Source organism: Lotus japonicus, chromosome 2, assembly GCF_012489685.1.
Source record: "Lotus japonicus ecotype B-129 chromosome 2, LjGifu_v1.2".
Classification (NCBI taxonomy): domain Eukaryota; kingdom Viridiplantae; phylum Streptophyta; class Magnoliopsida; order Fabales; family Fabaceae; genus Lotus; species Lotus japonicus.
In genome coordinates this window covers 93,263,994-93,291,113 of record NC_080042.1, presented here as the reverse complement: position 1 = coordinate 93,291,113, position 27,120 = coordinate 93,263,994, and the positions used below count along the sequence as shown (strand labels likewise).

The 27,120-nt window shown below is 34.2% G+C and overlaps 3 protein-coding genes and 1 pseudogene across 6 annotated transcripts; all 4 read left to right on the top strand.

Annotated features, from left to right (window-relative positions):
• The first annotated feature begins 6,425 nt into the window (after window positions 1-6,425).
• LOC130741203 (uncharacterized) lies at window positions 6,426-11,586 on the top strand (annotated as a pseudogene).
• Window positions 11,587-12,689: 1,103 nt separating this feature from the next.
• On the top strand, window positions 12,690-15,446 carry LOC130741201 (meiotic recombination protein SPO11-2). Of its 4 annotated transcripts, none has more exons than XM_057594022.1 (11): window positions 12,690-12,846; window positions 12,923-13,006; window positions 13,100-13,229; window positions 13,316-13,453; window positions 13,527-13,615; window positions 13,789-13,917; window positions 14,077-14,156; window positions 14,326-14,388; window positions 14,537-14,613; window positions 14,703-14,830; window positions 15,204-15,446. In XM_057594022.1, the coding sequence occupies exons 1-11, from the start codon at window positions 12,766-12,768 to the stop codon at window positions 15,336-15,338; spliced, it is 1,134 nt and encodes a 377-aa protein (XP_057450005.1). In that variant the 5' UTR covers window positions 12,690-12,765; the 3' UTR covers window positions 15,339-15,446. The 4 variants fall into 4 exon arrangements, with proteins under 4 accessions (XP_057450005.1, XP_057450004.1, XP_057450007.1 ...); XM_057594021.1 differs by having other exon boundaries at window positions 14,062-14,156; XM_057594024.1 differs by lacking the exon at window positions 14,326-14,388.
• A 1,115-nt stretch (window positions 15,447-16,561) lies between these two features.
• Window positions 16,562-19,336, top strand: LOC130741202 (2-C-methyl-D-erythritol 2,4-cyclodiphosphate synthase, chloroplastic). The gene is made up of 3 exons (XM_057594025.1): window positions 16,562-16,994; window positions 17,085-17,215; window positions 18,924-19,336. The coding sequence occupies exons 1-3, from the start codon at window positions 16,634-16,636 to the stop codon at window positions 19,155-19,157; spliced, it is 726 nt and encodes a 241-aa protein (XP_057450008.1). The 5' UTR covers window positions 16,562-16,633; the 3' UTR covers window positions 19,158-19,336.
• A 4,390-nt stretch (window positions 19,337-23,726) lies between these two features.
• LOC130741200 (1-aminocyclopropane-1-carboxylate synthase-like) lies at window positions 23,727-26,659 on the top strand. Its single transcript, XM_057594020.1, has 4 exons — window positions 23,727-24,085; window positions 24,267-24,398; window positions 24,509-24,669; window positions 25,471-26,659. Exons 1-4 carry the CDS (start codon window positions 23,915-23,917, stop codon window positions 26,456-26,458), a joined length of 1,452 nt encoding a protein of 483 aa, XP_057450003.1. The 5' UTR covers window positions 23,727-23,914; the 3' UTR covers window positions 26,459-26,659.
• Window positions 26,660-27,120: the final 461 nt, after the last annotated feature.

Sequence of the window (27,120 nt, the reverse complement as noted above, 5' to 3'; positions counted from 1 at the left end):
AAAGAAGAAAATCACTAATGCTGGTTATGTTTTGCACTAGGACGGAAATTTCCGTCGCAAATAAAGAAAGTAAAAGAAAAAAACTGGTATCGCCACTGGTAGTGGCGATTTTAACAAAAAGAAAAAAAAAAAGTGGTATCGCCACTCTAAGTGGCGATATACACTAACTTGGTAATTAAAAAAAAAGATGCACTATATTGATAAATATTTGTAAAAAGTATACTATCAATGTAAAAAAGTCGAAATAAAGAACATTGTTTTGCATGTAAAGGAAAAGGCTAGAATATGTCTCATGTGAAGGAGTAGGCAAGAACATTGCTGCAGCCTGCATGTGAAGGAATATGTCTTAATAGACAAGAAAACTTATTCAACTTTTGTTTGAGTAACTGAAAAATAAGTAAGATTCTAAATTTTTTAATATGAATGCAATTCTAATTTTTTTATATGAATGGCATTGACCATTCAAATTCTTCAATTGTTAAATATCAATTAGCCTATTCAACTTATGAGTATCTGAAAAAATAATTAAGACTCCAAAACTTTTTATATGAATGCCATTAACCATTCAAATGCTTCAATTAGTATTTTCTTGTTTCCTATTTTAATTTTCATAACAGATACCCCATAAGTGCAATCAATTTTATTTATATGGACTTAATATTTTGACACACCTTAACGGATCACAATCCAAAAGAATGAAAATATAACGTGCACTTTGAGTGGATCGATCTATCCTAAGTCTCAATCCAGATTTAAATCTAGCCCCACCTTACAATCCTTGCATAAATAATATATGCAATTATTTTAAAACTTCAAGGTGAAAATTTATTTCAATGTGTTATGGAGAAGAGAAATTTATTTGAGTACATATATCTAAGTTCATCAGACATCAATTATGATAATCCAGATGATATCTACACATTAGAGTTTTTAAACACAATAAACTCTTCAAGTTTTCTTAATCATTAATTAAGGCTCAAAATTGGCGCTCCAATAATGCTTATAAGAAACATCAACCTAACATCTGAAATGTGTAGTGGTACACGTCTCATTATTGCTCAAATGAGGACATATGATTTGATAGCAAATATTATATCTAGAACAAATGCCAGACAATGAGCGCTTATACTAAGATTAAAATTAACTCCATCAGATAGGAGGATTTCATTTAAATTTCAAATGAGACAATTTCCTATAGCACTCTATTTTGTCATGACAATAAACAAAAGTCAAGGACAATCATTTAAAAAAGTGTGGTTATATCTGCTAAAACCAGTGTTTTCAAATGACCAACTAAATGTAGCATTCCCTTGAGTCACACATCGTTAAGGATTAAAAATCTTCATTTTCAAAAGTGATGGAAACAATTCTCATATTATTTCAAATGTAGTTTACAAAGAAGTCTTTTGCAATGTCGTATGAAGAGGAACTTTTTACAAGAAGTATGGAAAGATACGTTTGCAGTTTTATTCTCAATGTAATTATCTCAATTGCAAAAAAAGAAGGAATTGACATTTTTGGGCAAGGATAAGCTTCAGAACGATGTGGGTCTGTCTTTCCCGAGATGGCGTGCTCCGGTGAAACCTTGCGTCTCCCTAACGGGTGATGGATCTTATGATCTGATTCGCCAGGGTATAGAATAGGGGGTGAGATTAGAGATACCACAAGAACCTGGGTTAAAGGTTTCTATGCTGGGTCAGTGGGTGGTAATGCTCTTCAAACAGAAATTGATGCAATTCAGTTAGGTTTTGACCTTTTATGAGACCTTGGTGTCAACTATGCTACATGTGAATCTAATTGTCTTGGGGTAGTTAATTCGATGGTGGATGAGAGGTTTCACGTTCACATGGTTGCTGGAGATTTACTGGTGCTCCATCAGAAGCGCACTCCGGCATGATTGGAGGGTGAAGTTGCAGCATATTCCTAGGACGAAGAATGAGCCTGTGGATCACTTGGCAAAGATGGGTTGCACTCCAGTGCTTTGTTACTGTGTTGGATAGGCCACCCCTCAAGGTGAAGCCTCTTTTGACTAATGATATTTTAGCTTTATAGTTTACGTTTAATCTTCTGATGTACCGAAAAAGTGTCTATGTTTAGCTATACATGTTACTTCAACTCCCTGTTAAAAACTATTCATTAAATAAATAAATAAAAAACCATAAATCGAGCATTTAGGAAAACAACGACAAAAGATAATAAAAAAGAGCAACTAAAAAAGATTCAATACAAAAAAATACTTACAAATTTATGATTTCTTATATCTAAAATAAATTTTGTTTTTTTTAATCCGTAAAATATCTTTAAAAAAATACAATTTTAAAAAAATCACACAAAAAACAAGAATGAATATCCCCGTGCATCGCACGAGTAAAAGATACTAGTATTGTTATAGATTGTTCGTTTATTATAGATTAACTTGATTAAAAATATTTTTTAAATTAAATAACACACAAAAAAAATGAAAATTGACCAATTCATCCTGGTTTTCAACACGAGTTATGTACTCCCTCCGTTCCACAAACATTGTTGTTTAAGATTGTGACACAGAGTAAGATAACAATTATTGATAGTATAATGTTACTAAAGTACCCTTATTTAATTTTACTAGTACCATGTGCGGCTATTAAATTCTACTTGAATAGAGAAAAGTTGTGATTGTTAATAATAAAGGTGATGAGTGAGAGAAAATTTATTAAATAAGGGTATAGGTGGAAAAAAATTAGTATAAAATGCATTGTGTTTCTAAAACATCAAATATTTTAAAATATTGAAAAGTGTCCAAAACAACAATCTTTCTGGAACGGAAAAAGTAATATTTTTCACCTATTTTTTAGTTAAACGAACCAATTGCCAGACCTGTTGAGGCAGTCGATCCAATCTTGTTAATTTTCTAAACACTGATCATAGTCAACAATGTATATCTTTATTTCTCACACTGATCATGTTTATTTATCATAATAAAGTGATCCATGTCTATGATATAATAGAGACATGTTATTAACTTTGTGCTGTTATGCTATAGAGATGATTTGACATTGGTGAATGCCATATGTTACATTATCACATATTATTTTTTATTATGACTTATTTTATATGTAATAAGTTATTGCCTCTTATATATATGTAATACCTATCCTTATTTAATTATTTGTTCCCAATTACCTATTTTTGTTCACTTAGTGCTTCAATAAATATCTTTTCTTTTTCTTATATAATCATCACATATCCTGGAGTTTCTTTGCGGAATAGTGATTGCATAAGGCACTCATTTGCCAACAGAGTCTACTAAATCTACCATTTTTTCTTTATGCTTTCTTGGCATCTCCTAACTTATAACTTATAAATAGCCTTGCACATTCAGGTGATGTAATGACTTCTATTGTCAACTCTACTTATCCGTCTTTCCTTCAGAACTACGAAATTTCATTTTTTTTTCCAAGATCGTGCTATTTTAGCTCCTACAAATGAGATTGTTGATAGTTTGAATGAATACATGATGTCATTGTTGCCCGGAGATGAGAACACTTATTTGAGTGCCGATAACACATGTTCATAATACAACAATGTAATGTGAAGGAAATATTTTTACAAAAATGTGAAATATTATGTTCTCAGTTTTATTCTCAATCAAATAATGCCAAATGCAAAAACAAAACACATATTCTTAGCGCAACAATGTTACTTAGTGCAATATATAATATAATCTTATCCACTCATAGTCTAATTTTTTTATAATCTTTTAATCAATAAAATATATTTAAATAAAAACATATTTAACAAAAATCACACAAAAAAAACCCAAAAAATGAATATCCCCGTGCATCGCACGGGTAAAAAGTACTAGTTATGCAATAAATCAAAAGTCTTATATAGTTCTATGGACTGTGATTCAATAAAATCAAATGGTTCTTTTTTTTTTTTATCATGTAGCATGTGTTTGTTGTTTACTCGTAGTAAATCGGAATTTGGCAAGTATTAAGGCAAAGCTAAAATGAAATTCTAAGATGGTATTAGAGTATAAGGCATGAAGATAAGGTTCTACTAGACTGTTTTTTTAAATATGCGGGGCATGAAGTGTTGCCTTAATAATTTTACACAACAGCTTTGGAGTGTATATTAAAACCGACACAACTTGAAATGAACTAGAAGAGTCGCCTTTTCTTCACCTTTAGGCCACACTTATAGCGTTTGTTACCATAGAATGTATTTTGTTGCCTCAGCAATAGGTAATGCCAGCATATTTGACAGTTGAACAGTGTTACCTAATTAGAGTTTAGGCTTTAGTATCTTTACCTACCTTTTTCACATGTTGCTAAAGGTGAAAATTGTAGTGATATAAGCTTTGATCATTTTTGTTTTGTTTATCAAGATATCATCACAACTTGGTGACATGAAATTAATCATGCGAGACTCTAAAATCATGTTAAGTGGATATGTCTCTCCAAACATATCAAGATCAAACAGTGTTATGCAATTATGACAAGACTCCAATTTAACTTTTTTAGAATATTGTGAACATGGATTAACATAACTGTTCACAGATTTTGAGTTTAACTCTCACCTTCCCATAGATTGAGGGTTCGAAACCCTTTGGGTCTGTATGATCTCAATTAGTTGACAACTCTCCTAGGGAGATCTCCTAACACTTTAAGGGCTGATGTGTCCTGAATGCGTGTTGATTTTAAATGATGTGGCATTTTTCAATTTTTGTAAATGCTCATGTGGAACGTAGAGGGACAAAAACCAAATCTAAAAGTCTTACGTCACCCATGACTATCTGGTTGGTCCGTAATAAAGTGATTTTCCAGGGAGCAGAATTTGACAGGTCCAAGTACTGGAGTTGGCACAAATGCGAGCTTGGCAGTGGCTACGGAAAAAAGTGGATGTTTTCACTTACTCTTGGTTCGAATGGTTGCATAATCCCAAGACCATGCATTCGGTCCTTATAACAGGGTAGTTGCGGCATAATGGGGTATAGGCTGCAGTTCAGGTTTTACTATCATATGACATATTGCAGATGCATGCTGTGTATTGTTGAACCCAAATTATGATCACGCTGGCTTCTATGATAGGCACTAGATGACAGTGGCGGATCCAGGACCCCGGGGTCAGGGGGTTCAAAATTTTTAAATGAACACATCGATAAAAATATAATTAAAAATAACTTTAATATGTTTATACATAAGAAAGTATACAAGTCATAATTGATCCAAATAGGTGGATTTTTGGTGCAAATAGGTGGAAAACTTAGTCTACTAGTATAATTTAAAATTTTCAGGGGGTTCGAAAAAAATTATATAGGGAAATAAGGGCATTTTTTTTTTGTTCAGGGGTTCAACTGAACCCCCTGAACATAAGGTAGATCCGCCCCTGCTAGATGAGGTTTATATATAAGCTACACATGGAATATCTATGGGATGATAATCAACATGTCAATTCCATTTTTGGTTTGGCATAGGATTCTTATTTTAATAACTGTTCACATGTTTTGGGTTTTACTCTTAACTTCTCATAGATTGAGGGTTTGAAACCCTTTGAGTATAAATAATCTCAATTGGTGGACAACTCTGCTAAGAGTGAGTCTCTATTAACATCCTTAGTATGTCGTGGCACACCCGGAAATCCAGAGGTGCTAGGCTGCTAGCTACCTCTCGTTCTATATTTTTTTATAATTAAAAAAAAAACTTTTTTTAAAATATGCATGGGCTGCCCAAAAAAAATGAGTTCTGATATTTATTGGTGTACGTGGTGAAATTCATTCAAAGGTGAGATAAAACCCAACTGGAAACTGTACAAAGTCCAGTAGTACAGACAAGGGCCGCGGCCTAAAACAAGCAATACATTCACACTTATCACCACCAACAATAATTCATAGACCATCAAACAATTAAGTGTGTGTTTGGTTTTAAATTTAGAGAGGCCAAACGTGGATTTAGAAATCCAAAAGTAACTATTTATTACTTCTGAAAATGTGGATCAGACTCAAACATGAATCATGGATGAGTTTTCCAAACGTGCACTAAGACATACTGTGACACTCTTTTTTTTTATCTCATTTTCCTGATCACATCACATTATATATCTTACTTATCTCTTGTCTTCCTATCTCTCATCATAGTGGTCTACATTCTTTGAATGTACATTAATATTTATTCAACCACCACACTTACACAAATTAGAGCACTTAAAGCTAATTAAGACCACTAACAACCTGTCAGAGGAAAAAAGAAACTCCAAGAATCTACCGTAATTCAGCAAATGAACTATACATTCAGGAGTTATGATATATTTCACATTAAACTTTTTCTTATAATTATTTTTCACTTATTTCTTTTGTTGTGTCTCTTTAAACCATTTTTATCACATGCCAATTATTTCCCAATTTGTGTTCCTATATATATATATAGTGTGAACTGACTTAATTGGAAAAGAAATATCTAGTCTAGTCTAACACAAGGTGGGAAAGAAGCCACGGACGCAATGACAGTCAAGCCCGCAGAGTTAAAAGTGAAGCTGCAAAAACTGCTTACAAAATGAACAGAGGAGTTGATATGTATTAATGAAAAGCAGATTCAATTGCAGAACGATCTTTAATGCGTCATCTCCTCCCCTGTTCTCTCAAAATCAGATTCATGGTGTAAGGTTTTGCAACTTCTCCTTCAAATCTTCTTAGCTGAGCTTGTTGAAGGTATTGTTTTTCTTTTATTTGAAACGAATGACAAATTGCACTCTATATTTGTGCAAGGGAAAATCGATTTTGTAGAATTAGGTAGTAGCTACCCAAATATGCTGTTGGGGAGTTTTACCGTGAACATTATTGTTAAAAATTTCATCAATCTATGAATCATGTTTCTACAATTTACATTTGGTATTCGTTATTTACAACATGATTTTTATGTACTAAAATTTATTTATTTACAGAGAACTTCTTAACATATGAACCATATTTTTTAAAGAGTTTTGATATGTTCACATCTCACTTTTTTCTCTTATATCACTTTTTTCTTCTTCTCCTTTCTTTTCTTGTATTTGGGATTAGCACCCCTTGTGCTAAATTTGAATGCAATTCTTTGTTCTATCAAAAAAAAAATTCACAATTTTTTCTTTCTATCTTTCTTCATTATTTAATCGCCCATTTTTCTTCTTTTAGTCCACGGTACAATTTTTTTCCAAGGTAGGTCCACGTTTTAGACTTGAGAATTTCTGACGCGCAACTTATAGTTGACTTTCTAGCTAGTTGCGGCATTTAGGCCAATCAAATCCACAAAGAGTATGCTAATTAAGATTTACATTCACTTCTCTTGTTTAATTTCTTTATCTTTTTCACATCAAATCTCTATTTTTTGTTTTTAACTAATTTGTTTACACAGGAGGAGGGAAGAGATCAACTTACATAGACATGTTTTCAGGCATAAATTTTGACGAGTTCAGCAGACGACTTTCAAAGGTAAATCTGGTGAAAAGCTCATATATAGCCTTTTAATCATCACTGTAAGAATAGTTAAGATTTTTTAAAATTATTTTGATTCTAATGACTGCAACATGCTTTTCTAACTTAAGCTATCTATATATCCTTATCATGTTATGGTCATTTGAAGTTTTTTTTTTATTGGCCAAATTTCCCTTCCAAGGTTCGTTCGAACATTGAACATTCCCTTCCCTGACCCTTATGCATGTCCTCATCTTTTATCACTTGGGCTATCATTTAGAGACAATCATTTGAAGTGTTGTACATTTTTTTTCTAACTATGCTTAAGTGGATCTCTGAGACCAAACTAATTAAGAAATCAATTTCAGATGAACATTAATGCCGCCTCAATTTCGCTGGATGAAGAGTATCGGGGGCTGATTAGTAAGAGGTCTTTCGTATTGAGTAAAATTGAAACGGACGGAGTTGAAAATGAACGAATCCATGATGATGTTCGGAAGTGGCTAAATGAAGTAGAGAAAGTAGTAAAAGATGTGAAGGAAAGAAAAGCATCAAGAAATGCAAGTAGGATGGATGATGAATGGTCCTCGACAATGATAAAGAAGATAAAAAGGCTTTGTGAGGAGTGTAGATTTACTGAATATTACATCCCAAAACCAGACTCATCATCATCATGTGAGTGTCTTTGTGAATATTGCCTAGCTGCATCAGCTGTAGAGCCTAAATCCATCAAGACACAAGATGTCCCAATTCCACCGCAACCTTCAAGTGTCCAGGAGTACGCCTCTCATAAAAAAATTGGGTCTTCATTTTCCTCGAAAGTCCCAACTCCACTGCAACCTCCCAGTGTTGAGGAATATGCCTCTCACAGAAAAGTTGGGTCTTCATTTTCCTCAAAAGTCCCAACTCCACCGCATCCTCCAAGTGTTGAGGAGATGTGTTCTCATAGAAAAGTTGAGTCTTCATTTTCCTTGAAAGTATCGACCCCACCGCAACCTCCAAGTATCGAGGAGTACGCCTCTCGTAAAAAAGTTAGGTCTTTATTCTCCTCAAAAGTCCCAACTCCGCCGCAACCTCCAAGTGTTGAGGAGTACGCATCTCGCCAAGGTCCATGTTTTTTTAATCACTTCTCTTGTTAATTTAATATCTATATCTTAATTATTCACATCAATCTCTATTTTATTTTAACTAATTTGTTCACGCAGGAGGAGGGAAGAGATCAACTTACACCAACATGCAAGACATAAATTGTGACGAGTTCATCAGCCGACTTTCAATGGTAAATTCGGTGAAAAGCTCGTATATAGCCTTTTAATTATCACTGTAAGAATAGTTTCAGATTCTTTTGATTACTCATATTGATTCTAATGACTGCAGCATGCTTTTCTAACTGAAGCTATACACACACATATATAATATATATATCCTTATCATGTTATTTTCATTTGAAGTGTTTTACATTTTTTTTCTAAATATGAGTTATGTAAACAGTTTTCCATGACATATCTGTATTATTGCATGGATAGTAAGCCGTTAATTTTTTTAAATAAATTATTTTGGCGGTTACCTATGCTTAAGTGGATCTCTGACAGCAAACTAATTACAAAATCAATTTCAGGTGGAAAATGTCACCTCAATTTCGCTTGATGAAGAGTATTGGGGGCTGATTACTGAGAGGTCTCACGTATTGGATAAAATTGAAATGGACGGAGTTGAAAATGAACGAATCCATGATGATGTTCGGAAATGGCTGAATTAATGAAGTAGAGAAAGTAGTAAAAGATGTGGATGAAAGAAAAGCATCAAAAAATGCAGGTACGATGGATGATGAATGGTCTTCTACAATGTCCCAACACCGCCGCAACCTTCAAGTGTTGAGGAGTACGCCTCTCGTAGAAAAGTTGGGTCTTCATTTACCTCAAAAGAAGCTCCAAATCAACAGTTGAAGGTGGAAGAAGAAGATGATGCTTGCCATAAATCTATAAGTTGTTCTTCTACAACTCCACTTACAAAGTCAATCTCTTCTGCAAAGTCTATGTCTTCCAACTCTACGGAAGAAGCGTTTAGTGATGATACTTTTGTAGGCTTACAAGTAACGTCAGGAGACTTTATGTATTTGGGCTCTTGAAATCAAGCTAAAAATATTCTTTTGAATGCACTGCAAGATGATAGATACCATTCAATTGGATTATTCGGAAAGAGAGGCTCTGGTAAAACAACGTTGGTGGAAGCTGAGATACCTGAGGATGAAAATATTTTTTCACTTAATTGTGTCTGTTACTGTGTCAGAACAAGCAGATATTGCAAAACTTCAGAATCAAATCGCTCACCAGTTGAATTTGAAACTTCAGGCAATTAAAAGTAAATACAGAAGAGCATCTGCAATAAAATCAGCATTATTGAAAAGTGTGGATAAAGTTCTTGTCATCTTTGATGATGTTTCGACAAACTTTGGTCTTCATGATATTGAAGATATTGGCATTCCTGATCCTAGTAAACAATGCAAGGTCCTTTTGATCACACATGACAAAATGTACTGCAACATGATCAGATGTAACCCTTGGATTCCTCTGCATCCCTTATCTAATGAGGATGCTTGGAAGCTGCTCCAACAATATTCAGGCATAGACAATGACTCCCCATCCGACCTGATCAACGTGGCACGTGAAGTTGCATTTCTATGTATAGGGTTACCTCGTGTAATTAAAGATGTTGTGTCTGCTTTACATAAAAAGGACACTAAGCACTGGAAAGAAACATTAGACTGTCTAAATCATTCTACAGCCTCCCACCAGATTTTCATCAGCTTTAGAGGGAAAGATACCCGCGATGATTTCACTGCTTCTCTCTTTGATGCTTTAGTCCAAGGAGGATTCAAGGTCTTCAAAGACGATGAGCAATTGCGGAGCGGGGACCAAGTTTCAGAAGCTCTCGTAAAAGCAATTGAACAATCAAGGTGCTCAATCGTTGTCTTATCAGAAAACTATGCAGAATCTTCATGGTGTCTTGATGAATTACTCAGGATTCTTAAGTGTAGGAAAAAGATGAAACAACTGGTTTTGCCAATCTTCTACAAAGTGGATCCCACAAACGTAAGATATGTGAAAGGAAGCTTTGGGGAAGCCATGACGAAGAAGAAAGAAAGGTTTAAAGAGGATACGATACAAGAGTGGACTTCAGCTTTGTTCGAAGTTTCCGACTTGTCTGGAAGGGACTACAAGACTGGCCGGTAAGCAATATATATCCTTCCAATTATTTTCATTTATTAATCCATAGTTAATATCTAGTCTCTATTTTCAAAAAAAAATTCTAGTCTCTTAGCTAACTTTTTTTTCAATTTAAAAGTTTAAATATCTTTTAAAATGATTTTGTAAATAAGGATTGTCCATATTGTTGGTTATTCAAGTTTTGTTTCTCGTTTGAATTCAATTTTATATTTTGTGTGACTGAGCTATTGTGAATTTAAATTTATGAGAAACTTGTTTTTGTATGAATTTTGTAGAATTAATTCTATCTAATACTCCCTCTGTTCCTATTTATAAGTCACAAAAAACTAATTCTCTTATATTAAGAAAAATAGTTAGTAATAATAAATTTGTAAAGGAAATGATTAGCTTTCCTAGACTACCCTTATTTACTTTTCTATAATTTTCTCTCTCCAAGTTAATATATCAAAAGTTCATCATCTCTTTCATATTAAATATGAGGGTGAATTTGGAAAAAATTATTTAATGCTTCTTAGATATTAGAAAGTGACTTATATTTAGGAACACATTTTTTTTCAAAAAATGTGACTTATAATAAGGAATGGAGGGAGTAGAAATTAAGAAAATGAAAACTGTATGCATACATTAATTAAGAGACCGTGTCTAATGTTTATACTTTTGCAGGTCCCAAGTTGTGTTTATCAAAGAGATTGTACAATATGTCCGAGAGAATATACATCGTTTGCATATTGTATAAAACACTCTTATGGAATTGAGGGGAGATTTTTGTTCTATTATTACATTAAGAGTTGCAAGAAACAAATGGAGACAACGATTATATTAATATTGCATGGCTCACAAAAGGCTTGTGATTGGAATGTTCATCTTCAATAGTGAGACTTTCTTTGGAGACTAGAGTTGCTATTGCTATATATATTGAAATTTGAAACCTCAAAAAATGGAACATATATATATAAATCATCAGGTACAGTTGGGTAAAATAATGAAGTTTGTACGAGTATGATTTTTTGAAAAATATACAATAGAAATTTTGAGGAATCATTAATCAAAATTTATTTAAATTTTTTAAAGTGTCCTGACAATGGATCAAATAAGCCATTAGCTCTTGCATTCAAGCTATAGAAACTGTATGTGACATCCAAAGTAACAACATCAAAATAACTAACTTCTACAGAGCTAAACTTCAATTTGATGGTACGAAATTACGAATATATCTTGCTCACAGTCAATTGTGTTTCTATTATGCTTATTACCAGCTTTTCCCATATGATAGCATCATAGATAGTTTATGGATAGCTTTTCCCACTCTTCATCAACGCGTCAGAAGGACCATCATATTCTTCAAGCTTTACAAAATCTTCACTAAAAAACTGTAACTCCTCCTCGACATCTGATGCACCAAATGATATGATAAAAATAGTTTATGGATAAAGCTACCTGATTAATCATGTTAGCTCAAGAAGAACTTAGCTTATCAAAACTAATTCCTACCAAGGAAAGTGACCAAATGAAACACAAGGCCTCAGCCAGCACACAGGGAATTGACATCGCCGTGTACCCCAATAATACAAGCCAATAAATTATCCCTTGAGTCACGAACCATAAGACAAAAACCAAGGTATCTCTGTATATTGTGAAAATATGGACAGTTCACAGTAGCACTTTGTAATTGGTCAGTTTCCGAATCATGTTGGCCTATACAACCTAACCTGTTTTTGGAGCTTCACTTTCCACGTTCTTAGGCTACTTTGGTGTACTATGACAATGTTAGTGCTATACCTATTCGGCAATCCCTAGAAAGTTCTCTTTTTTATGACTTTCAGACGAGTCTCAGCGTTCGTGAACCTCCCGCTTCGACTGCGGGAGTGTGATAGAATATGAATATTCTTCCTGCAAATACGCCTAACCTAGGTATATATACTCTTACAATGACGTACATCCAAAATTAATTTACTAACATTACTAACAACAAGTAAAAAAAAGCAGAATTAATTAATTAATTCTTTTTGAAAAAAAAAGAATATATGTTGAGAAATTTGAGTTGAGTTTTATAGAGAAACCCCTTTCCCTCTCATAAGACATTGCTGTGCGCGCCAACACTATGCAGGAATGGAAGATCTGCAAAATTCGTCGCTCAAGTTCTTCTCCGATCAAGAGCTCTGCTACGCCGATATCGTCCCTCCTGCTCAGGTAATCAACCCTTGCTATATATATACGCTCTTTCTTTCCCTCTCGCTGTGAAACTCCAACGCTTTCATTTTCACAGGTCCGAGCAAGAATTGAAGTTTCAGTGCTCAGTTTCCTCAAAATCCTGAACGCATCGAACCCTTCCATCTCACATTTGCCTCTGGTAACGATTTTTGAATTTGCAAGTTCCATTTTCTCTTTTAATTTTGATCAATTTCAAATTAATTTTTCTCTTGATTGATTTGCGAATTTCCAGATTCAGAGAAAATCTAGCAACAGTCGAGTGAATCATGGCATGTTGACTGAACTATCATGCGTTTTTCTCTCACATTCTGTGTCTACAAGGTCTTTAACGAGACCTAATGCAGCAAAAGCCTTTGTTAGGGGTAAAGTACTTACAGATTTGACTACTATTTTCGTTTTTCTTCACAAGAAATTTTAGGTTTCTGAGTTGTGAATTTCTGAATTGTAGTGTGGAAGGTGATGGAGATGTGCTATCAGATTTTGCTTCAGGAAAAGCGTGTTACTCAGAGGGAGCTCTTCTACAAGCTGCTATGTGATTCGCCGCACCTGTTTCCTTCTCAAACCGATGTAAACAGGACAATCCAAGGTTCTCTCTCGCGCTTAATGTGAATTTTGATGTCTTGGTTCTCTGAATGGGAATATCAATTTGTATGAAACAGATCTTGGAGCTTTGCTTCGGTGCAGTCGATACAGTCTTGGAATCATGGCGTCTAGTCGAGGACTCATAGCTGGCCGCCTGATTTTGCAGGTACCTCATCAAACCTTCATTCAAGGATATGTATGTTAAAAATGCACTTTATCGGATTTGAGATAGATGATTATAGTATTCTTGTATATGAAGTGGTGAAATGTTTTGAATTTTGATGAATGTTGCAAACATAAGCATTAATCACTTTCAGTTTCCGAATTTTCATGGATTAGGAACCAGGAAAAGAGGCTGTGGATTGCACTGTGTGTGGATCTTCTGGACATGTAATTTCTGGTGACTTGGATTTGTTAGGGAGCTTGATTTTAAATTCAGATGCTCGGTACATTATAATTGTGGAAAAGGTGAGTTTGTTTAGTGGTAATTTGGCTTCTTCAAATTCCTAATTTTACTGACCTTACAATGTGCTACTGTGAATTGTGAAACTGTCCATAGTTTCCCAATATAGAGAGATACCTTTTGATACTGTGACAATTAGTTCTGTTTAGCACGCAATATTTCAGCGGCTCACTGAGGATCGGTTTTTTCATCAAATTCCAAGCATTCTTATCACGGCTAAAGGTTATCCAGATATGGCCACAAGGTACTGTGCACACTTGCTGGCTAGATAATTCCATAGCTTTGAAGGGATGCTTCTAGATGTTCTGTTTTTTTCAAACTTGACTTGACAATATCATATCATATATGGCAATGGCAGTTATAAGTTTTGCTGATGAGTGCTTGAATGTCAATTTTTTTATATTTAAGCTCAGATTTCTTCTTCATCGAATTAGTCGAGCTTTTCCGGACTTGCCAATTTTAGCTTTGGTGGATTGGTATGATTGGTTGCCTTTGTGCTGAAATACAATCTTTCTCTTTAATCTTTTAGAAAAAAGAAGACATTCTACTTCTTCCTTTTTGTTAACAAAGTTATTGTTAATTTGTATCTCCTTAACTCCTTTCTCACATTAAAACTTTTTACAGGAATCCAGCAGGATTAGCTATTCTATGTACCTTCAAATTTGGAAGTATAGGAATGGGCCTAGAGGCATATAGATACGGTAAATTTATAATCTCATTATACCACAAACCATTCAAGCTCTAATATGTTGGAATGAAACTTGAGAAATGATTTATTTGCATTATCTAGCTTGCAATGTCAAGTGGTTAGGACTGCGGAGGCATGATGTACCCCTGCTACCTGATGAATCCCTTGTTCCATTGAAGCCAAAGGATCTGCAAATTGCTGAAAGCTTGATGTCCTCAGGGATCTTAGAGGTAAACTACGCAGAAGCTCTGAACACACACACAGCCCTACATTTACTTGCCTATACTGGAGTCCTGATTAGTGATATTTGCTCACCACTTTCAGTTACATCATTTTTATGCTGCTTTAGTTCTTGTATGACGCATTTTGGCACAGATAGCTTTTGTGATTTTGTACCTTTTGGTAGATTTCTACATGAGTTTTGCATTCTCAGATGCTTATGCCAGCAATTATTTTGCACAAGAGTTGTACATGTTTACACAGGTGCTGCATAAGAATCAATCTGCATAAGAATTATTTTAATATTCAAAAAGCAATGTGCATCATACAATTCAGCTGAAGTGTGTTTTGACTGTTTTCCATCAACCAAATGGTGTTTGACAGGAGAATTACAAGGAAGAGGTTGCCTTAATGGTTCAAAGTGGAAGAAGAGCTGAAATTGAGGCCCTGTACTTTCATGGATACGATTATTTGGGGAAGTACATAGCTAAAAAAATTGTACAGTCAGATTATATATAAACAATACTAATAGTCTAATACTATGTTCATAACATTGTTTGGAACCAAGTCTAGTGATGTAAAATGTGAGTTTGAGCTCAGTCAAACGTGGTTTGACCCATTTTGATACTCCCTCCGGTCCTATTTATAAGCAACAAAAAAAAAATTCACATAGTTTAAGAAATGTAGTAAAACTAGATAAAATGCATTAAATTTGTCTTGAATTAAAATAAACTTCCAAAATTACCCTTTGTTATTCATGTTGGAAAGTGGGAAAGATAGAGAATAATTAATGAGACACATTTTACAAGTTAGAATTAATAAGGGCATCATTGGAAAAAATAATTAATATAGTTCAAACTTTTATTTGGTTCTTATAAAAAGGACCAAGATTTTTCTTCTCTTTCATGCTTATAAATAGGACCGGAGGGAGTATGTTTTATCAGTTTTTACAAATAAAATTAAATTTTTAGATAATAGAAATTGGATAATTATTAATCTCTAATTTATGTATATATTTTACTTTTTATTTAGTAAATTAACATAAAGTTACAAACATGCTACACATATTTATTTTTAATTTATTAATATACATACCAAAGATAGTTGATTATATTAACCAAAAAGTATTAAAAAAATAGATTGAGAAGTATATAAAGAGTTTTTTTTTTGAGGGGAAGTATATAAAGGGCCCGTAAGCAGACAGGATAGGATAACAGTAATCTTATCCTGCTGTAATATGTTGTTTGTTGCGCCAGCTGCATAGGATAACACTATCATGTTCCTTATCCTATCATGTTTATCATGTGTAAAAGTTATCCTGAGGGGGAAGTTATGATAGAAATTATTATAACAGGATATCAGTTTATGAATATTATGAATTTTTCATTTCAAAAGAAAAATTTGATACATTTTTCATTGTTTCTATCACATCATATCAATATTAATATCATGTCCATGTCAAATGTATGATAGGATAAAAGTCTATCATGCTCTTATCATATGATGCCCTTATCCAATCATTTATCTTATCCTGCTCTTATCCTATCCTGACCATCAAACGAGCCCAAAGAGTTAAACACATTCAAACGCATTTATTTTTTGTTACAGTCAAATGCATTTTGATAATTATACAATCAAAAACAATTTTTATATTTATAAAGTATACAGATTAAAACAATTTACCATATCTAATTGCATAAAAATATAGTGCCTTTTTTTAATATTTTTCACTCACTCCTCTCATCACAACAAATAAAATTGTCTTCTGTCTTGTCTGAAATTGTTGGTCGCCATTTCACTGCTGAAGCTCCCAAATGTCAACGGCCATGGCGGCTTCATCTCTTTCAGCATCCTCCACCGCCGTCCCGTTCAAAATAACCAGTAGTTCTTCTCTTCTATCTCCTTTCTCTTTCTCCTTTCCTCGCAAACACCACACCCACGTTCCCAGCCTCAGACTATCACCAACCGCCTCAGCCGCAGTTTCAGCTTCTGGGGCTGCAACTCCCACAACCGCCATTGAAATCGACCAGTCCCCTGTCTCCACCAAACCCTCCAAGGCTCTTCCCTTTCGGGTCGGGCACGGTTTTGACCTCCATCGGTTGGAACCCGGTTACCCCTTAATCATCGGTGGGATTAACATACCCCATGATAGAGGTTGCGAGGCTCATTCTGATGGTAGTAGTTCAATTATATTCACAACCCCCTTTCTGATTTTTCAATCTTTGAATTTTTTTTTTTTTTGATTATGATTGTTGTTGGATACAGGGGATGTTCTGCTTCACTGTGTGGTTGATGCGATTTTGGGGGCGTTGGGTCTTCCTGATATTGGGCAGATTTTTCCGGATTCGGATCCTAAGTGGAAGGGTTGTGACTCTTCTGTCTTCATCAAAGAATCTGTGAGTAGTATCCACCTACATACCTTGTTTTCTACTTTGTTTTATGACTTTATCCATTATAATCTGATACTAGTTTTAGCCATTAGTGTAGTGATTTCACAATGTTGATTTGAATTCAATTTTTATTATTACGGGAACAAATTAAAAGGTGGTCAAGTGTTCACTAGAATGATCTGTCTGTTCAGTCACTGATTGTACTTGTAATTCCATTATAATAGATGATTCGTGGACACTGTACATCCCTTTTGAAGTTAGTATGTAGAATTAGATTTAGAGCTTTGAAATTTGGAGCATCATGGAAAGAGATGGAATGAAATGACACATGATGAAATGTATTCCATTCAATGCCATTTCCTATCTCTATTTTTTTCATTCCCTGAATTTGGGGATGAGGAATGATATATACCTCTCCGCTCATTTTTCACCTTCATTTCTATCCATTTCTCTTTTCTCTATCAATCAAATCACCTATCACATCTTCACTTTCTCTCTCCTTTCTTCCTATCTCTCTCTTCCTCCACCTCTCCACACCACCTCAAAAATGAGGTGTGAAGATATAATTATTCTATCATATTCATTTAATGAACATATTTATTGTTCATTAATCTCTCTACCATTCCATCCACTTTAAAAAAATAGAATGAAAGTTTTTATCTATTCCCGCATATAAAATATAAAGTATAAACAATGGTATGGTAGTTTTAATTTATTTATTCTATACTATTGGATAAAATGTTACAGACAGCTGAGCTAACCATTTTCTGAGGCAAAGTCAGAAAGAGTGTCTTGTATATCTTGTCCTGACCTGCTCTATAGGGGCCAACCTAGGTCCAGTTGAAAGCTCTTAACCTTAGTCGGAATAAATGATAGGCTGGAACAGTGGGAGGTCACATCTTTATGTGCAGGGTGACCCTTATCTATAAATGGTGAGAACCATGCCATTACAGATGGGGAAACCATGTCTTTACGGTCGTTGTGAATGAGATCTCCTGGTGAAGATTGCGATTTTAGGGGAAATCTTTAAGGGAGTTAGGAGTTGTTCTTATCTCGCATCCTGTGAGTACTTGAATTAGTTGGTTGAGTCTCTTGTTGGTTGGGCCAAGGTCGGACGCGATATGGTCTGCGTCAATAATCCGGTCCATAACACTACTGTTGCTGGTTCAACAAGAAATTTCATTCTGATCATTTACACATTTTGCAGCACATACCACTTCATTCCATTTCATCCTGTTTAATTTCAATACCCATTGTTAGATATCCAAACATCACCTTTGTTAACTCAAAGATCAGTGGATAGTTCTTCAAATTTTAGCTGACAAAAGATTCTTTAGCATCCAATCTTCAACTTCCGTTTGTTACACTAGTATCAATATCATTCAGCCAAAGATATAAAGCAAAGAGTAGAGACTAAGCTCATAGAAATTAAAGTCAGAAGAATTGGCTTATTGAAGTTAGGGACAGACTCGGAAATGAGATTATGCCTTGCTTGATAAGTTGCTCAATTCATACTCTGCATGTACTGTGTGTTTCTGCAGTTTTTACATGCCATTTGTGTCAATTTGCATTTGAATTTGCTGTATGAAAGCCGTTCAAGGGAACCATCTTTGGATATTGGAAGTTTTTTCCTAGGATTATGATTGAAAATAAGTATGTACTACAACCAGATAGTTTTTGGGCATTTTCTAATCTGTGTTATGGTTTTTCACAGGTGAGGCTTATGCATGAGGCAGGTTATGATATTGGGAATTTAGATGCTACATTGATACTTCAGAGGCCAAAACTAAGCCCACACAAGGATGTTATCAAGGCCAACTTATCTGCACTGCTTGGAGTTGACCCTTCTGTGGTAAATATCAAAGCAAAAACTCATGAAAAGGTAGACAGCCTTGGAGAAAATAGAAGTATAGCGGCTCATACAGTGGTTCTTCTAATGAAGAAATGAACAGAGAATCTGGAAATATACTGAAGAGCATTAAAGAATTGTAATCCGTAAAAATACTGTAAATTTTATAAATTATGCTTTATTGGCTAATAGTGTACTGTTTAATGTTTATACAGATATTATAGATCTCCCTGGTTGTTAATTTTTGGTTTAACGATTCACTGGCAATTCGCTCAGAATTTGGTTGTTGTCTTCAGTATTTTTTGTATTAGAAAATAAATCTTCAGTGCTCGTTTCACAGAGAACTCATAACTTCTTTGTTTGACAACAGTCTGAATTTAACTCCGAAGTTTGATTTTGGTCTCTAAACCGAGTAAAGTTGCAAAAACACTTATGTATGTAAAGGAACAATCTACTTTTAATCTTCATTCTAGAATCAGCTCTAATGACGAGTTAGTTGAGGGACAAAAAATAGGATTAGGATTTGGTGATTTTAACCAATGACTTTGGTGATTCGAGTAAGATGATCGATTTCTGAAATTAAGAATAGGATTAGGAAATTGTGATCTTTGGGTGGAAGAGATAATATAATTTTATAAGTTAAATATGTTTTTGTCCCTCTAAAATTAGTAAATTTAGTTTTAGTCTCTCAACTAACGCGTCATTTATCATGTCAGCATGCCGCATTCCCTCTCCGGACACATGCCAAGGCAATGACTAAATGTATGAGTGTTTTTACAATTTTATTTCAGTTAGATTAGGGACCAAAAATCAAACTTGAAAACTAAAAACTTCATGTTAATTAATGCTCTATGTGTAGCTTTCTTCACTTTTTCAAAGTGTTGGAGGATAATTTGGAGAGTGGCTTCCGAGGAAATTCCAACTCTCTATTCTATTTAGTTAAAAGTACTAGAATTTAAATAATGACCCTAGTCTTTTTATAGTCTATTTGGTTCTCTAATGCGTTGCTTCTTTCCCCTCAATTGCCACAAGAAATGTGATCACCCGTCAAGTCTGATCTAGCTAACAATATAGGTTGTTTTTTTTTTCTTTCCTCAGTGTATCTTCACTGCCGATAATTGTGAGACTAATTTCTCAATTCACAGTCAACATATTAAGTGGTAGTCTAGTAGATGACCGATTAAAGAGTTTTTCTATTTATAAAAGTTGAGAATCAAACCTCCAACTACTTATTTAAGACACAAAGTATTGTATAAGTGTGCCAACCTATTTGGTTTACATTGGTTGTGTTATTATTGAATAATAAAAGTTGCATTATAAAAACTAAGGCATAATAAATTATAAGTATCATGATAGAAAAATTAGTAAATCAAATCACGACTGTCAAACTTGTCGAAGATGAAAAGCTTAATAAATAGAACTTAGCGGCATGCTCGGTTTGAAGGGATATGAATGCAGTTCTTCTACATTCTAAATTTGCTATTGATCAACTTTGAATTAATAGTATGCCATCGCAGTGGTGAATCTAGAAAGCAGAAATAGTCGTGCTTAATCTCTCTTAGTCTTTGAGAATGTTTGGTTGTGAGTTTAATACAGAATTCAACACATAATTGTTTCACGTGCATAAATTGAGCCCAATATATTTATTGACCAAAATCTCCAGTCAGTGTTCCAACTTTGGCTTTCAAATAGATGGAAATTTACCGAGCGAAGCCGGTCTAAGTGGTGAGTTTGGATAGTGGGCACTTGAAAAAGATTGAGTGCATACACAATAAAAAATTACCGTGAATTAAAATTAATGCATAAAAATAACTTTTATTAGCTTTAATTTATATCTATCATAATTTTACCTTCAATGTGATGATTTCTTCTGTGTATCCACACATACACTTTTTTTTTTACATACCACAAGAATTGATCTCTGATCCCCTTATGTACTCAACTCATATATCTTCAACTTCTACTACTTGAGTTATCCTACAAGGACATCCTCACATACACTAAATAAGCACAACCAAATTTAAACACAATTTATTGCATTATAATGACATTGATGAGTATTGAATCAATTTTTTTATCAGTAACGGAGGAGAATATTGTAAATAACAACGCAGTATACCATATGGTACTCCAAGTCTCCAACTCAAACATGACTCAAATGGCTTTAAAACAATTTATTTAAACCTTTGACTAGAAAACTGCGTTCTCAATTTTGAAAAATAACAATAATAATTAATATTTGATTATAATAATTAATAAGAAATATAATTTTTTTTCTGTATTTTTATTATAATCAAATATTAATCATTATATGTATATATATAATCAGCTTTTTAATCTTAACAAATTTAGTTTCTGAATTGTTTATGATTAATTTAGTCTTTGAATTCCATAATTCTTATTCACAATCATCATTCTCATATTGAGACTCTCTGCAATTCACATGCTGAAAAGCACTACCTCGTGTTATTTCCCTTTTGGAGGATCTGAATTTCCACGTTCCATTCTTATTCATCATTCTATTTATATGATATCTCACTTTCCATCTCCGGCCAAGTTGCCAAAAAGTTCATGCTCTTTGATCACCGAAAGCAATTTAATTTATGAAAGCAAGAAAAAATATTCTTTTATCACATAAATAGCTTCACACGTAATTGGTTTCACATAATAACTTTCAAAAAAAAAAGTTTCACATAATACATGTTAAATTTTTCTTAACGAAGATTTTAGGTTTGACTCACATAAATAACATCACCCGGATGTACATGATATTCTCAAAGATTATCTCCACTAGTAGGAATATGTTGCCTATAAAAAAAAATTAGTAGAATATATGTGATGATGTCTAATGCACATATATTTTTAGGATTTGTATACATGGGCTTAATTTATCATCAATTTAATATACTAAAGCAAAGCAATGAAATGACTTAAATGCCTATGTTAACCTTAACATGTTCTCTCTCTTCCCTCTTTCTATCACCATGTTTTCTTCTTCTTTCGGCTTGACCGGCCATTGCACCCCGCCCTCTTCCCACCACCATCTCATCTCATCCTCTCCTTCCATGTAGCTATTTTTCGACGTTGCTTACTGCACCTCCTACCTTTCCACCACTCCAACAACTCCCTGCCCTCACCTCTTCCACTCTCCCCTCCCCCTTTAGCTCATCACTCTCACACCTCTTCCAATATGTTTACACAAACATTGTAGATTTAAACGATGAAGTTCTTCAACAAAGGTATATACATACAAAGGGAGAACCTTTGTCATTGTAATCTTGTCATTCCGTTAGTCTCTAAAGCTCCACCACATGGAACCTTGTTCCCCTAGTATTTTGTGTTTTTACCCAGTCCATCACCTTCGTGAAAGCCCTTGGACGATGACACATTTCAGTCTCCTCGAACAACCGAACTAGGATCATCACTCTCTTCTCTTCGACATCAAGGGTTGTTTGAGACCATGGATTAGGGCATTTTCTTCTTGCCCTGTCATCGGGTCAACCTCGTCAATAAGTTCTTCCAATGCTCAAACCTTCATCCCCGTCCAAAAGAAGTCACCAACTTTTGCACCATTGCGGCCATGAAGGGGTGCCTTCCTCCATTGCCCCTCTCTCCCTCTTTCTCTCCCTCCCAATTTTTGCTTATGTTTTGTTCGGCTTGCCCATCCTTGTACGTGTGTGCATGTGTTCTAGTAATTTAGGTCACAAATGCATAAAGCTCAACCACCTAGTCTCGGGACGACGATGGCGTAAAGTGACAGTCGCCCTAGGGTTTTGACATGGAGAAAAGCAAGAAGAATATGCATATTTGTAATTTTGATTTTCATTGATTGTAAATTTGAAAAATAAAATGTTATAGGTATAGATTTTAAAAACATATATATACATTAAACGCAAATAAGTTTATTAAATGACTAATCTCTCTTATCCCCACTCACTTTTTATCTTATCATATCATTCACTTTTTTAATGCTTAATTACATTTCCGGTTACTAAAGAATGCAAATGTTCATGACTTAATTACCTACATAAACAATAAACAATTAAAACTACTCATACAAACAACAATTTCTTTAGAATAATTAAAATATAAAATATACCAAGTAAAAGAATTGTCAATATAAAATAATATACTTTTTATTTATCTTTCATGTCGTATTATTTAACAAGTACCCTTCTTTCAAATGATTTAATTTGTAAAGATATTATTATATTAAGAAGTTAATATGTTTGAAAATTAATTAATTATGTGTTTAACTTATTCAAATAGTAAATCATAACTAAGCTATCACACCTGATAGTTGTGTGATTAGTTTCTCACGTACCACAGCCTAAGCACCAAATTATAGAGCACTGAACAATTTTTTTTTTTACATTTACAAGAATTTAGAATCTGAGTTTAACTCTATAATTATCTAGTTAAGAAGCGAAATGTTGAATCACTACACCAATTTTATATACCCTGTTCACAAATCAATCTCTCATTTAAATGCAGAATTTTGGAAATGAGGTGTCAAAATATAAAATATCAAGTACGTGGAATGACCACGTAAAAGTTTATATTAGAAGAAGCATTTATGGTGGTGTCCTATGTTAATATTGCAAGGACTCTCCTTCGTAGGAAAGTTCATCTATATAGTACTTGGACCATTAACTAAGACGCGCGCTCAACTCTGAAAATCAACGTTAATCTCTGTGGAACATGCTCTCAACTCTCTCTATATATATGTACCTCGATCTCTCGAACTTGTACTTCATTCACAGCTACACACATTATATATTGTGACTCAAGAGGTAGACACAAACCCCTGCTAGCTTCTCCCTCTGATATTCATTCAACCTTGTGACTAAACAAACATGGAATTGATGAGCATGAACCAACCCCAATTGCTGTCTAAGATTGCCACAGGCGATGGACATGGTGAAAACTCCCCATACTTTGATGGCTGGAAGGCTTATGAAGATAATCCCTTTCATCCCACAAAGAATCCTAATGGGGTCATTCAGATGGGTCTTGCAGAAAATCAGGTATGTTTCCAGCTACATAACTAATTTCAATTCCCACAAAATCTCACTAATAGCATGTTTAGATCAACTTATTTTTCCCAATGTCAAATTGACTGGTAATCCGTCACTAAACTGTGACGGATATAGTACATGAATACACTGATTATTCATTTTTTTCTCTCTTGATTCAAATTATTTGCAGCTTGCTTCTGACTTGGTTCAACATTGGATAAAGAGTCATCCTAAGGCATCCATTTGCACTCCTGAAGGAGTACGTCATTTCAAGGCCATTGCTAACTTTCAGGATTATCATGGATTGCCTGAGTTCAGAGAAGTGAGTCACATTAATGAGAAACTTTTAGGAAATCAATTAAACAAGGTAATTAATTAGTTAAGTTTGGTTAATGATGATGAACTAACATAACTTGAATTGAACTTCCACAGGCTGTAGCTAAATTCATGGCAAGAACCAGAGGAAATAGAGTCACTTTCGATCCTGACCGGGTTGTTATGAGTGGCGGAGCAACTGGAGCACATGAGGTCACTGCCTTTTGTTTGGCAGATCCCGGAGATGCATTTTTGGTGCCAACTCCTTACTATGCAGGGTAATAAACTCAATTCAATTTAATTTCCATACATTTAATAGTATGTTTTTTCACTTTAATAAAACTTCTGGCACTTTGTGAATTATCCTTTTAGTTATTACTATAATTGTTTATCTTTGTGGAAGGAGAATTTAGTGCAAGAGAAAATTACTATGGAAGTTGCGATGATGTACTTTAATTAAAACAAAGCTAGAATTGATTTTCTGTTCTATTGACTGCCTATGTAACCTTCCAGTCCTAAGCAATTAGGCCCACAAAGTATTAATATTTTGGTATTACAGGGTAATGCAAGTGGATTTGTTGATAACCCAATACAAGATTCCAAGGTCAAAAGCTTAATTAAAATTAGTTAGTTGCAAGCAATGGTTCTCCATTTTGGCCGCGTATAGGACAACACTAATATAATATTATTTAATTTACTTCAATTGATAACATGATACAAGATTACCGGGTCAAAAGCTGAACTAAACCCAATTAATTAGTAAGCACTAGCTCTCCATTAAGCCTTGTAGGTTTGTAGGTGAAGTCAAAACCATTATTTTACTCACTTTCTTTTTTTATTGTTTGTTATGGTCAAAGATAAACCAAACTTGTTTGGATACCTGATGGAAAGTATAAAAACTGAAAAATAATACATTATGATACACTTTTTAGCAATTTACTTCGATAAAAAGTTATTTAAATGAGTTATTTTTCTGTTTTCATACTATTCAAACAGGCTTATACTAATACCATGAATTTGATTGACCAATCAATAGGTCTTAATTACCTTCTAATAAACAGTTGATTTTCCTAATGCAGTTTTGACAGAGATTTGAGGTGGAGAACAGGAATTCAACTTGTTCCAGTTATCTGTGAAAGCTCTAACAATTTCAAGCTCACAAAGCAAGCCTTGGAAGCTGCATTTGAGAATGCCACAGAGGAAAACATCAGAATAAAGGGCTTGCTCATTACCAACCCATCAAACCCACTGGGAACAATCCTGGACAGAGAGACACTAAGAACACTAGTGAGTTTCATCAATGAAAAGCAAATCCACCTAGTTTGTGATGAAATATATGCTGCCACAGTTTTCAGTAACCCTGGTTTCACAAGCATTGCTGAGATAATAGAACAAGAACAGGACATAGAATGTGACCTTGACCTCATCCACATTGTTTATAGTCTTTCAAAGGACATGGGGTTCCCTGGCTTCAGAGTTGGAATCATATACTCATACAATGATGCTGTTGTCAACTGTGCTCGCAAAATGTCTAGCTTCGGATTAGTTTCCACACAGACCCAATTTTTGTTGGCATCAATGCTTTCAGATGATGTGTTTGTGGATCAGTTTCTGAGAGAGAGTGCAAAGAGATTGGGTGAAAGGTTTGCAATTTTTTGTAGGGGGCTGGGCCAAGTTAGCATAAAGTGCTTGCAGAGCAATGCTGGTCTGTTTTTATGGATGGATTTGCGTAATCTTCTGGAGAAGCCAACATTTGAAGCTGAAATGGAACTGTGGAGAGTGATCATTCATCAAGTGAAGATCAATATTTCCCCTGGCTCCTCTTTTCATTGCTCTGAGCCAGGGTGGTTCAGGGTGTGCTATGCTAACATGGATGATAGAGCTGTGGAGGTTTCTCTGACCAGAATGCGTGCGTTTGTGAGTCAAAATTACAAGGAGGCTGAGAAGAAACCTTGTAGCCACAGAAAGTTGAGGCTAAGCTTCTCAGCCAGAGGGTTTGAGGATTTCTTGATGTCACCTCGTTCTCCTATTCCTCAATCACCTCTTGTTAAAGCCAGCACTTGTTAAAGCCACCACTTGATCAATTGACATCAATTTTCTCAGCATTCAAGTACATGCTGCTTAATTATTGCTTGATAGATACTCCTTAATAACTCTTTTTTTTTTCACTTGCAATGTGTTGAATTGGATTCATGATGAAAGAAGTTTATAGAGTTTGTAGGATTTTTTCTATTTTCATTTACAATTGTTAATAAGGCTTTTTGTGTGGAAAATTTATGTATTATGTGATGGAAATTATAATTGTGTGATTAAAAGTGTCATTCTACTATCTCAATAAATGAATTGTGGTGTCAAATTCTAAAGAATAATTTTATATTTTGGCACTCCAGTTCCGCTTAAATTAGAGAAAGGAAGAAAAAAATTGAGAAATAATCAAATAAGAGATATCGTAGGTGATTAGATAAAGGAAAAACAAAAATGATAGGAGAAAATAAATGGAAAGGAGATAAAAAAAAGTGAGAAATTCATTTTAGACAATAACGTTAGTCATCACAATTATTTGATGATGAGACTTGTTGAAATGAATTCCGACTTAATCCATTTGGTGAGTGGCTTGAGTTAAAAAAATAGATGCTCATATTTATGTGAGCCTTTTTTATTCCGCTTGAAAGATTTATATTTCATGGGATATTATTTTTGTTAAGGCCCAGTTTGGAAGAGCTTATTTG